At 44.5% G+C, this 12098-nt stretch overlaps 1 protein-coding gene across 1 annotated transcript; it reads right to left on the bottom strand.

The window, feature by feature from the left end:
* Positions 1–2913: 2913 nt before the first annotated feature.
* On the bottom strand, positions 2914–10264 carry LOC116371659 (F-actin-uncapping protein LRRC16A-like). Its single transcript, XM_031820550.1, has 4 exons — positions 9794–10264; positions 6470–6540; positions 5914–5987; positions 2914–3073 (listed from the first exon to the last, which is right to left on the bottom strand). The coding sequence occupies exons 1-4, from the start codon at positions 9882–9884 to the stop codon at positions 2989–2991; spliced, it is 321 nt and encodes a 106-aa protein (XP_031676410.1). The 5' UTR covers positions 9885–10264; the 3' UTR covers positions 2914–2988.
* Positions 10265–12098: the final 1834 nt, after the last annotated feature.

Raw genomic sequence — 12098 nt, 5'->3', positions numbered from 1 at the left:
GGAGAGAGACGAGAGCGGAGAGAGACAGAGAGAGAGGAGAGAAGGACGAGAGCAGAGACGAGAACGGAGAGAGAGAGATGAGCGAAGAGATGACAGCGACAGCGATACACAGTGAAGGGATGCTAAACCAACAGTACAGTGAGAATGTTACACCACACAAGTACAGTGAGGATTGCTGACCACACAGTACAGTGAGGGATGCTAACACACAGTACAGTGAGGGATGCTAACACACAGTACAATGAGGGATGCTAATCACACAGTACGAATGATGGATGTTAACACACAGTACAGGAGGGATGCTAACACACTAGTACAATGAGGAATGCTAACACACAGTACAGTGAGGGATGTTAACACACAGTACAGTGAGGGATGCTAACACACAGCACAATGAGGGATGCTAACACACAGTACAGTGAGGGATGTTAACACACAGTACAGTGAGGGTTGCTAACACACAGTACAGTGAGGGATGCTAACACATAGTACAATGAGGGATGCTAACACACAGTACAATGAGGGATGTTAACATACAGTACAGTGAGGAAAACCCTGCCGCCTCCATTGGTTTCCATGTAAAGCCGCCAGAAGAATTGTCTACCACACCGGCAGCGGCAAGGTCTCCCACTATCACCTCCATCCACAGCCTGGTCCCAGATCTGGTTCTACTGTCTTGCCATCTTCTGTGTAACGACGACCACAGGAGAAGACAGCACAAACTAGCAGGTCTGGGATCAGGCTGTGTGAGCAGCTTGATGTATCAGTACACCTCCTGGACAGGACACTAGTCTATCTCCTGTTTCTGTAGTGAGACAGCTTGATGTACCAGGACACCTCCTGGACAGGACACTAGTCTAGCTCCTGTTTCTGTCGTGAGGCAGCTTGATGTACCAGTACACCCCCTGGACAGGACACTAGTCTATCTCCTGTTTCTGTAGTGAGACAGCTTGATGTACCAGGACACCCCCTGGACAGGACACTAGTCTATCTCCTGTTTCTGTAGTGAGACAGCTTGATGTACCAGGACACCCCCTGGACAGGACACTAGTCTATCTCCTGTTTCTGTAGTGAGACAGCTTGATGTACCAGGACACCCCCTGGACAGGACACTAGTCTATCTCCTGTTTCTGTAGCAGCTTGATGTACCAGGACACCCCCTGGACAGGACACTAGTCTATCTCCTGTTTCTGTAGTGAGACAGCTTGATGTACCAGTACACCCCCTGGACAGGACACTAGTCTATCTCCTGTTTCTGTAGTGAGACAGCTTGATGTACCAGGACACCCCCTGGACAGGACACTAGTCTATCTCCTGTTTCTGTAGCAGCTTGATGTACCAGGACACCCCCTGGACAGGACACTAGTCTATCTCCTGTTTCTGTAGCAGCTTGATGTACCAGGACACCCCCTGGACAGGACACTAGTCTATCTCCTGTTTCTGTAGTGAGACAGCTTGATGTACCAGGACACCTCCTGGACAGGACACCCCCTGGACAGGACACTAGTCCACCCCCAGTCTTACCCCCAATCTAACTCCTTAATGCTAAAGTATTTCTGAATGCAGAGAAATCTAATTCCCAACCTTCCAACCCACACGGCCATTAAGACCAGAGGAGCCCGAGGAATACTTTCCTGTCACAGACTAGCAGACACATGCATCACATCACATACCAGTCAAAACAGGAGCTTTAGTATCCCAAAGACCCTGCGCTGGTTTCTATGGCAACTTAGCTCTCAAACAAAGCTACCGGGCTGAGGGGCTCACCACTCTCTCTTTCTTTATCTCTCTCTCTCTAAATCTCTCTCTCTCTCTCTCTGTGTGTCTCTCTCTACACCTCTTTGTCTCTCTCTCAATTTCAATTCAATTTAAGGGGCTTTAATTTACATTGTCACAGAAAGTGAAATAGACAATAAACAAAAGTGAAAAACTATAAAAAAATGAACAGTAAACATTACAATCACTAAAGTTCCAAAGGAATAGAGACATTTCAAATGTCATATTATGTCTATATACAGTGTCGTAATGATGTACAAATAGTTAAAGTACAAAAGGGAAAATAAATAAACATAAATCTCATACTCCATAGTCAATACAAGGACATTAACATTCAGAGTCTAATTACCCCCACAAAACCTTTTGGTCTGCTTTGTGTGTGTGTGTGTGTGTATATGTGTGTGTGTGTGTGTGTATGTGTGTGTATGTCCTCCATGATGGAACTGAGTGATAGTTGACAAGACTAGGGGGAAAGGATGTTCAGGTTGTGTCTGAGATACTTGGCTGGACTGACACTGTGTAACTGATACCCACTGTTCTTTGTGGAATGAAGAGTCTTATCACAGGGAAACACCTGACTGTTCTGCTGTGGGGGAGAGACAGACAGAGAGACAGACAGAGAGACAGACAGAGAGACAGACAGAGAGACAGAGAGAGAGACAGACAGCGAGAAAGACAGACAGAGAGACAGACACAGAGACAGACAGAGAGACGGACAGCGAGACGGACAGAGAGACAGGCAGAGAGACAGGCAGAGAGACAGGCAGAGATATAGACAGAGAGACAGACAGAGAGACAGACAGCGAGACAGAGAGAGAGACAGACAGCGAGAAAGACAGACAGAGAGACAGACACAGAGACAGACAGAGAGACAGACAGAGAGACAGACAGAGATGCAGACAGAGATACAGACAGAGAGACAGACAGAGAGACAGACAGAGAGACGGACAGCGAGACGGACAGAGAGACAGGCAGAGAGACAGGCAGAGAGACAGCGAGACAGACACAGAGACAGACAGAGAGACAGACAGACAGCGAGACAGAGACAGACAGAGAGACAGACAGAGAGACAGACAGAGAGAGAGACAGAGAGAGAGAGAGAGCGAGAGGCAGACTGAGTGACAGACAGAGGCAGACAGAAAGAGAGACAGACAGAGAGATGAGGAAAGGGAGGAGACAGAGGCAGACAGAGTGGGGGTACGAAGGCTCAGTTTAACTCACCAGTTTACAATCCTTTGTGGAGAGCTTTGTGAACCATTGGTTGTACTCCAACACTGCTATTATAGCCACTAGATCCCTGCCAGGGACACAGAGACAATATCAATCACCTTTGGGATATTAAACACCTTGGGAGAATGGATGAAGGCTGGTTCAGTAAACCCATATCAGGAGGTTAAAGACAATGTCAATGCATATTTATTTTTTTACATTTCAAATAATCAACCATTATAATATGAAATTTACAGCATTTAAGAATTTAAATTACAGAATTGAATTACAAAGTGAAACGTTACACATTTAAAAGGGACAAGATGCAGTTGCTACATACATTTTTAGACTTATATATGAATGATATGTACCCATTGGTTCTTGAAGAATATAATTTATAAATGCCCCATCAACTGTCATACCCATCACAACTTAAAATAGAACTGTGTTTATAACTCGATTGTTTGTCAACAAAGTTAATGCAAACAGTCGTGGCTAAAAGTTTTGAGAATGACACAAATATTAATTTCCACAAAGTTTCCTGCTTCAGTGTCTTTAGATATTTGTGTCAGATGTTACTATGGATACTGAAGTATAATTACAAGCATTTCATAAGTGTCAAAGGCTTTTATTGACAATTACATGAAGTTGATGCAAAGAGTCAATATTTGCAGTGTTGACCCTTCTTTTTCAAGACCTCTGGAATCCACCCTGGCATGCTGTCAATTAACTTCAGGGCCACATCCTGACTGATGGCAGCCCATTCATGCATAATCAATACTTGGAGTTTGTCAGAATGTGTGGGTTTTTGTTTGTCCACCCGCCTCTTGAGGATTGACCACAAATTCTCAATGGGATTAAGGTCTGGGGAGTTTCCTGTCCATGGACCCAAAATATCGATGTTTTGTTCCCGAGCCACTTAGTTATCACGTTTTCCTTCTGGCAAAGTGCTCCATCATGCTGGAAAAGGCATTGTTCACCACCAAACTGTTCCTCGATGGTTGGGAGAAGTTGCTCTCTGAGGATGTGTTGGTACCATTCTTTATTCATGGCTGTGTTCTTAGGCAAAATTGTGAGTGAGCCCACTCCCTTGGCTGAGAAGCAATCCCACACATGAATGGTCTCCGGATGCTTTACTGTTGGCATGACACAGGACTGATGGTAGCGCTCACCTTGTCTTCCCCGGACAAGCTTTTTTCCGGATGCCCCAAACAATTGGAAAGGGGATTCATCAGAGAAAATGACTTTACCCCAGTCCTCAGCAGTCTAATCCCTGTACCTTTTGCAGAATATCAGTCTGTCCCTGATGTTTTTCCTGGAGAGAAGTGGCTTCTTTGCTGCCCTTCTTGACACCTGGCCATCCTCCAAAAGTCTTCGCCTCACTGTGCGTACAAATGCACTCACACCTGCCTGCCGCCATTCCTGAGCAAGCTCTGTACTGGTGGTGCCCCGATCCCGCAGCTGAATCAACTTCAGGAGACGGTCCTGGCGCTTGCTGGACTTTCTTGGGCGCCCTGAAGCCTTCTTCACAACAATTCAACCGCTCTCCTTGAAGTTCTCGATGATCCGATAAATGGTGCAATCTAGGTGCAATCTTACTGGCAGCAATATCCTTGCCTGTGAAGCTCTTTTTGTGCAAAGCAATGATGACGGCACGTGTTTCCATGCAGGTAACCATGGTTGACAGAGGAAGAACAATGATTCCAAGCACCACCCTCCTTTTGAAGCTTCCAGTCTGTTATTCGAACTCAATCAGCATGACAGAGTGATCGCCAGCCTTGTCCTCGTCAACACTCACACCTGTGTTAACGAGAGAATCACTGACATGATGTCAGCTGGTCCTTTTGTGGCAGGGCAGAAATGCAGTGGAAATGTTTTGGGGGGGATTCAGTTAATTTGTATGGCAAACAGGAACTTTGCAATTAAATGCAATTCATCTGATCACTCTTCATAACATTCTGGAGTATATGCAAATTGACATCATACAAACTGAGGCAGCAGGCTTCATATTTGTGTCATTGTCAAAACTTTTGGCCACGACTGTATATCCTGGATGGTCAGTCCTTCCACCCAGAGCCCTGTCTATTCATCTGAGACTGGTTACTTTAGCCACATCCCTCAGCTTTTTACACAAACAGTAGTGGGACGACGCTTTGCTATTGCTTTGTCCCCTTTAACATTAATGTTAGAAAACATGACAAAGTGTATTACTGTATTACTGTTCAGTAGCTGCCATGATAGAGTACTACAGTGCATGAGATACAACCTAGTGACTCACCTATTCTCCAGATGACTGAAGTCCTGCAGGCTGAGATCCCGTGTGTCTTGAACCTAGTGACTCACCTATTCTCCAGATGACTGAAGTCCTGCAGGCTGAGATCCCGTGTGTCTTGAACCTAGTGACTCACCTATTCTCCAGATGACTGAAGTCCTGCAGGCTGAGATACCGTGTGTCTTGAACCTAGTGACTCACCTATTCTCCAGATGACTGAAGTCCTGCAGGCTGAGATCCCGTGTGTCTTGAACCTAGTGACTCACCTATTCTCCAGATGACTGAAGTCCTGCAGGCTGAGATCCCGTGTGTCTTGAACCTAGTGACTCACCTATTCTCCAGATGACTGAAGTCCTGCAGGCTGAGATACCGTGTGTCTTGAACCTAGTGACTCACCTATTCTCCAGATGACTGAAGTCCTGCAGGCTGAGATCCCGTGTGTCTTGAACCTAGTGACTCACCTATTCTCCAGATGACTGAAGTCCTGCAGGCTGAGATCCCGTGTGTCTTGAACCTAGTGACTCACCTATTCTCCAGATGACTGAAGTCCTGCAGGCTGAGATCCCGTGTGTCTTGAACCTAGTGACTCACCTATTCTCCAGATGACTGAAGTCCTGCAGGCTGAGATCCCGTGTGTCTTGAACCTAGTGACTCACCTATTCTCCAGATGACTGAAGTCCTGAAGGCTGAGATCCCGTGTGTCTTGAGTCAGATAGATGGTGTCTACGTCCTAGAAGACGTGACAGGAAACAGACTGTGAGCTTCCTTCTCACCACTGTCATAGTAATCAAATAGCTACGTTAAATGGAATCGAGCACTTCAAGATGAAGAATTAACAAATGATTTCTAAGCACATTTTATGCAGCAAACGGTGTGTCTACATCCTGCTAAGTGTGATAGATGTGTACTGGATATTACTGCACTGTTGGAGCTGGAAACAGAAGAATAACATTTACAAAACTGTGTTCGCTACCAATAAACTCTGATTTGATTAGACAGGAAATGACTGTTAGAGTAGGTGTGTCACCACTGTCATAGTGATTCTAGAACCTACAGTACCTAGGCTACATGTTCTATTGAACCGACAAGACAACATGGACATGAACACAAACCTCGTGTCATTCCCCAGATGTAAGGAAATGTTAAAACACACCTGATAATAATAATAAATTTAGTCATAAATAATTATTAGTTAGCCAAGAGGATACTGACCCATTGAACTTCCTCTCTGTAGGGCAGACCCAGCCAGTCACACACACATCTGTACATCTGAGAGAAACCACCTGGAGAGGGGAGAGAGAGATATATGCCTATTACTATGTACAGACTCAGTGAGCATAGCCTTGCTATTGAGAAAGGCCGCCGTAGGCAGACATGGCTCTCAAGAGAAGACAGGCTATGTGCTCACTGCCCACAAAATGAGGTGGAAACTGAGCTGCACTTCCTAACCTCCTGCCCAGAGACATATTTCCCTCAGATTACACAGATCCACAAAGAATTCGAAAACAAATCCAATTTTGATAAACTCCCATATCTACTGGGTGAAATTCCACAGTGTTCCATCACAGCAGCAAGATTTGTGACCTGTTGCCACGAGAAAAGGGCAACCAGTGAAGAACACACACCATTGTAAATACAACCCATATCTATGCTTATTTATTTTATCTTGTGTCCTTTACCATTTGTACATTGTTAAAACACTGTATATATATATATTATGACATTTGTAATGTCTTTATTGTTTTGAAACTTCTGTATGTGTAATGTTTACTGTTAATTTTTATTGTTTATTTCCCTTTATATATTCACTTTGTATATTATCTACCTCACTTGCTTTGGCAATGTTAACACATGTTTCCCATGCCAATAAAGCCCTTGAATTGAATTGAATTGATATATATATATATAGAGAGAGAGACAGAGAGAGACAGAGAGAGAGACAGAGAGAGAGAGAGACAGAGAGAGAGACAGAGAGAGAGAGAGAGACAGAGAGACAGAGAGAGAGAGACCGAGAGACAGAGAGAGAGAGAGAGGGAGAGAGAGAGAGAGAGAGAGAGAGAGAGAGACAGAGACAGAGACAGAGACAGAGACAGAGAGAGACAGAGACAGAGACAGAGATATATATACAGTGCCTTGCGAAAGTATTCGGCCCCCCTTGAACTTTGCGACCTTTTGCCACATTTCAGGCTTCAAACATAAAGATATAAAACTGTATTTGTTTGTGAAGAATCAACAACAAGTGGGACAATTGGATATTTCAAACTTTTTTAACAAATCAAAAACTGAAAAATTGGCCGTGCAAAATTATTCAGCCCCCTTAAGTTAATACTTTGTAGCGCCACCTTTTGCTGCGATTACAGCTGTAAGTCGCTTGGGGTATGTCTCTATCAGTTTTGCACATCGAGAGACTGACATTTTTTTCCCATTCCTCCTTGCAAAACAGCTCGAGCTCAGTGAGGTTGGATGGAGAGCATTTGTGAACAGCAGTTTTCAGTTCTTTCCACAGATTCTCGATTGGATTCAGGTCTGGACTTTGACTTGGCCATTCTAACACCTGGATATGTTTATTTTGAACCATTCCATTGTAGATTTTGCTTTATGTTTTGGATCATTGTCTTGTTGGAAGACAAATCTCCGTCCCAGTCTCAGGTCTTTTGCAGACTCCATCAGGTTTTCTTCCAGAATGGTCCTGTATTTGGCTCCATCCATCTTCCCATCAATTTTAACCATCTTCCCTGTCCCTGCTGAAGAAAAGCAGGCCCAAACCATGATGCTGCCACCACCATGTTTGCCAGTGGGGATGGTGTGTTCAGGGTGATGAGCTGTGTTGCTTTTACGCCAAACATAACGTTTTGCATTGTTGCCAAAAAGTTCAATTTTGGTTTCATCTGACCAGAGCACCTTCTTCCACATGTTTGGTGTGTCTCCCAGGTGGCTTGTGGCAAACTTTAAACAACACTTTTTATGGATACCTTTAAGAAATGGCTTTGTTCTTGCCACTCTTCCATAAAGGCCAGATTTGTGCAATATACGACTGATTGTTGTCCTATGGACAGAGTCTCCCACCTCAGCTGTAGATCTCTGCAGTTCATCCAGAGTGATCATGGGCCTCTTGGCTGCATCTCTGATCAGTCTTCTCCTTGTATGAGCTGAACGTTTAGAGGGACGGCCAGGTCTTGGTAGATTTGCAGTGGTCTGATACTCCTTCCATTTCAATATTATCGCTTGCACAGTGCTCCTTGGGATGTTTAAAGCTTGGGAAATCTTTTTGTATCCAAATCCGGCTTTAAACTTCTTCACAACAGTATCTCGGACCTGCCTGGTGTGTTCCTTGTTCTTCATGATGCTCTCTGCGCTTTTAACGGACCTCTGAGACTATCACAGTGCAGGTGCATTTATACGGAGACTTGATTACACACAGGTGGATTGTATTTATCATCATTAGTCATTTAGGTCAACATTGGATCATTCAGAGATCCTCACTGAACTTCTGGAGAGAGTTTGCTGCACTGAAAGTAAAGGGGCTGAATAATTTTGCACGCCCAATTTTTCCGTTTTTGATTTGTTAAAAAAGTTTGAAATATCCAATAAATGTCGTTCCACTTCATGATTGTGTCCCACTTGTTGTTGATTCTTCACAAAAAAATACAGTTTTATATCTTTATGTTTGAAGCCTGAAATGTGGCAAAAGGTCGCAAAGTTCAAGGGGGCCGAATACTTTCGCAAGGCACTGTATATATATATAGAGAGAGAGAGACAGAGAGAGAGAGAGACAGAGAGAGAGAGAGAGAGAGAGACAGAGAGAGAGACAGAGAGAGAGACAGAGAGAGAGAGACCGAGAGACAGAGAGAGAGAGACCGAGAGAGAGACAGAGAGACAGAGAGAGAGAGAGAGAGAGAGAGACAGAGAGAGAGAGAGAGACAGAGAGACAGAGAGAGAGAGAGAGAGAGAGACAGAGAGAGAGAGAGAGAGAGAGACAGAGAGAGAGAGAGAGAGAGAGACAGAGACCGAGAGAGAGACAGATATATATATATATATAGAGAGAGAGACAGAGAGAGAGAGACAGAGAGACAGAGAGAGAGAGAGAGAGAGAGAGAGAGAGAGAGAGACAGAGTCAGACAGAGAGACAGAGAGAGAGAGAGACAGAGAGAGAGAGTCAGAGACAGAGTCAGAGACAGAGAGAGAGAGACAGAGACAGACAGAGAGACAGAGAGAGGGAGACAGAGAGAGAGAGACAGAGAGAGAGAGACAGAGAGACAGAGACAGAGACAGAGAGACAGAGAGAGAGAGACAGAGAGACAGAGACAGAGAGAGAGAGACAGAGACAGAGACAGAGACAGAGACAGAGAGACAGAGACAGAGAGACAGAGACAGAGAGAGAGAGAGAGAGCGGACAGTCAATGTAGTGATACACATCCACATCCAGACGCAACAGAACACAGATATAGGAGAGAGGAGGGTCAATGTAGTGATATGCGGGCGCACACACACACACACACACACACACACACACACACAATAAGGTATTGTATTCACCACACGGTCCTGGTTCTGCTACTTTGTGGTTGTCCCATAGAGTCTGTAGGCTGGTGATCCTCTCCGGAGGCTCCATACTCAGCTTCTTCATCAGCTTCCTGTCACACAGACACAGGACAACAACACCACTAGAAGGCTGATACAGAACACAGGTTTACAGCTTAACAGGCTACTAGGTTCAGGATAGCATTGTTACGACAGCAGAAGACTAGTGAGACATGAGTCCTCAGGTTGTTAGAGTCTATAGGAGTCTACAGCCATATCTCAGGCCAAGTGACTACTATGCAACACATAACAGAACCAATATGACTCTGATCAGATGTAGCTGACTGGTTTATACTATATAAAGACATAACAGAACCAATATGACTCAGATCAGATGTAGGTGGCTGGTTTATACTATATAAACACATAACAGAACCGATCTGACTCAGATCAGATGTAGGTGGCTGGTTTATACTATATAAACACATAACAGAACCAATCTGACTCAGATCAGATGTAGGTGACTGGTTTATACTATATAAACACATAACAGAACCGATCTGACTCAGATCAGATGTAGGTGACTGGTTTATACTATATAAACACATTACAGAACCGATCTGACTCAGATCAGATGTAGGTGGCTGGTTTATACTATATAAACACATAACAGAACCAATCTGACTCAGATCAGATGTAGGTGGCTGGTTTATACTATATAAACACATAACAGAACCAATCTGACTCAGATCAGATGTAGGTGGCTGGTTTATACTATATAAACACATAACAGAACCAATATGACTCAGATCAGATGTAGCTGACTGGTTTATACTATATAAACACATAACAGAACCAATATGACTCAGATCAGATGTAGGTGACTGGTTTATACTATACAACACATAACAGAACCAATCTGACTCAGATCAGATGTAGGTGACTGGTTTATACTATATAAACACATTACAGAACCAATATGACTCAGATCAGATGTAGGTGACTGGTTTATACTATACAACACATAACAGAACCAATCTGACTCAGATCAGATGTAGGTGACTGGTTTATACTATATAAACACATAACAGAACCAATCTGACTCAATCAGATGTAGGTGGCTGGTTTATACTATATAAACACATAACAGAACCAATATGACTCAGATCAGATGTAGGTGAATGGTTTATACTATATAAACACTGGCACTTCTGCACATTGTTCTGCATTAATTTCTGTACTTCATTCATACTTCTCTTTTCAAACAGCAACATAGTTGTAATAGTTTCATATACAGTGCATTCAGGAAGTATTCAGACCCCTTGACTTTTTCCACATTTTGTTACGTTACAGCATTATTGTAAAATTGATTAAATTATATATATTTTTCTCCTCATCGATAATACCCCATAATGACAAAGCAAAAACAGGTTTTTAGAAATGTTTGTAAATGTACTAAAACAAAAACAACTAGGCCTCCCGAGTGGGGCAGTGGTCTATGGCTCTGCATCACAGTGCTAGCTGTGCCACTAGATTCTGGGTTCGAGACCAGGCTCTGTCTCTGCCGGCTGTGACTGGATGACCCATGGGGCAGCGCGCAATGTGCCCAGCGTCGTCCGGGTTAGGGGAGGGTTTGGCCCAGCATCGTCCGGGTTAGGGGAGGGTTTGGCACAGCGTCGTCCGGGTTAGGGGAGGGTTTGGCCCAGCGTCGTCCGGGTTAGGGGAGGGTTTGGCCCAGCGTCGTCCGGGTTAGGGGAGGGTTTGGCCCAGCGTCGTCCGGTTAGGGGAGGGTTTGGCCCAGCGTCGTCCGGGTTAGGGGAGGGTTTGGCCAGCAGGGATGTCCTTGACCATCGCGCACTAGCGACTCCTGTGGCGGGCCGGGTGCAGTGCACGCTGACACGGTCACCAGTTGTACGCGTTTCCTACGACACATTGGTGCGTCTGGGTTAAGTGGGCATTGTGTCAAGAAGCAGTGCGGCTTGGTTGGGTCGTGTTTCAGAGGATGAACGGCTCTCGACCTTCGCCTCTCCCGAGTCCGTAGGGGAGTTGCAGCGATGAGACAAGACTGTAACTACCAATTGGATACCATGATATTTGGGAGAAAAAGGGGTAAAAAAAATAAATTAATACTCAGTACTTTGTTGAATCAACTTTGGCAGCGATTACAGCCTTGAGTCTTCTTGGGTATGATGCTACAAGCTTGGCACACCTGTATTTGGGGAGTTTTTCCCTTTCTTTTCTGCAGAATCCTCTCAAGCTCTGTCAGGTTGGATGGGGAGTGTTGCTGCACAACTATTTTCAGGTCTCTCCAGAGATGTTC

The sequence above is a fragment of the Oncorhynchus kisutch genome, unplaced genomic scaffold (assembly GCF_002021735.2).
Source record: "Oncorhynchus kisutch isolate 150728-3 unplaced genomic scaffold, Okis_V2 scaffold3482, whole genome shotgun sequence".
NCBI lineage: Eukaryota > Metazoa > Chordata > Actinopteri > Salmoniformes > Salmonidae > Oncorhynchus > Oncorhynchus kisutch.
This window is presented reverse-complemented; position numbering and strand designations above follow the sequence as displayed.

Coding starts and splice junctions, on each gene's coding strand:
- LOC116371659 (XM_031820550.1), bottom strand. CDS start 9,884: ATGAAGAAGCTGAGTATGGAGCCTCCGGAGAGGATCACCAGCCTACAG. Junction 6,541..9,793: donor AGCAGAACCAGGACCGTGTG/GTGAATACAATA, acceptor TCCCCTCTCCAG/GTGGTTTCTCTCAGATGTAC. Junction 3,074..5,913: donor TTCAGTCATCTGGAGAATAG/GTGAGTCACTAG, acceptor TGTCCCTGGCAG/GGATCTAGTGGCTATAATAG.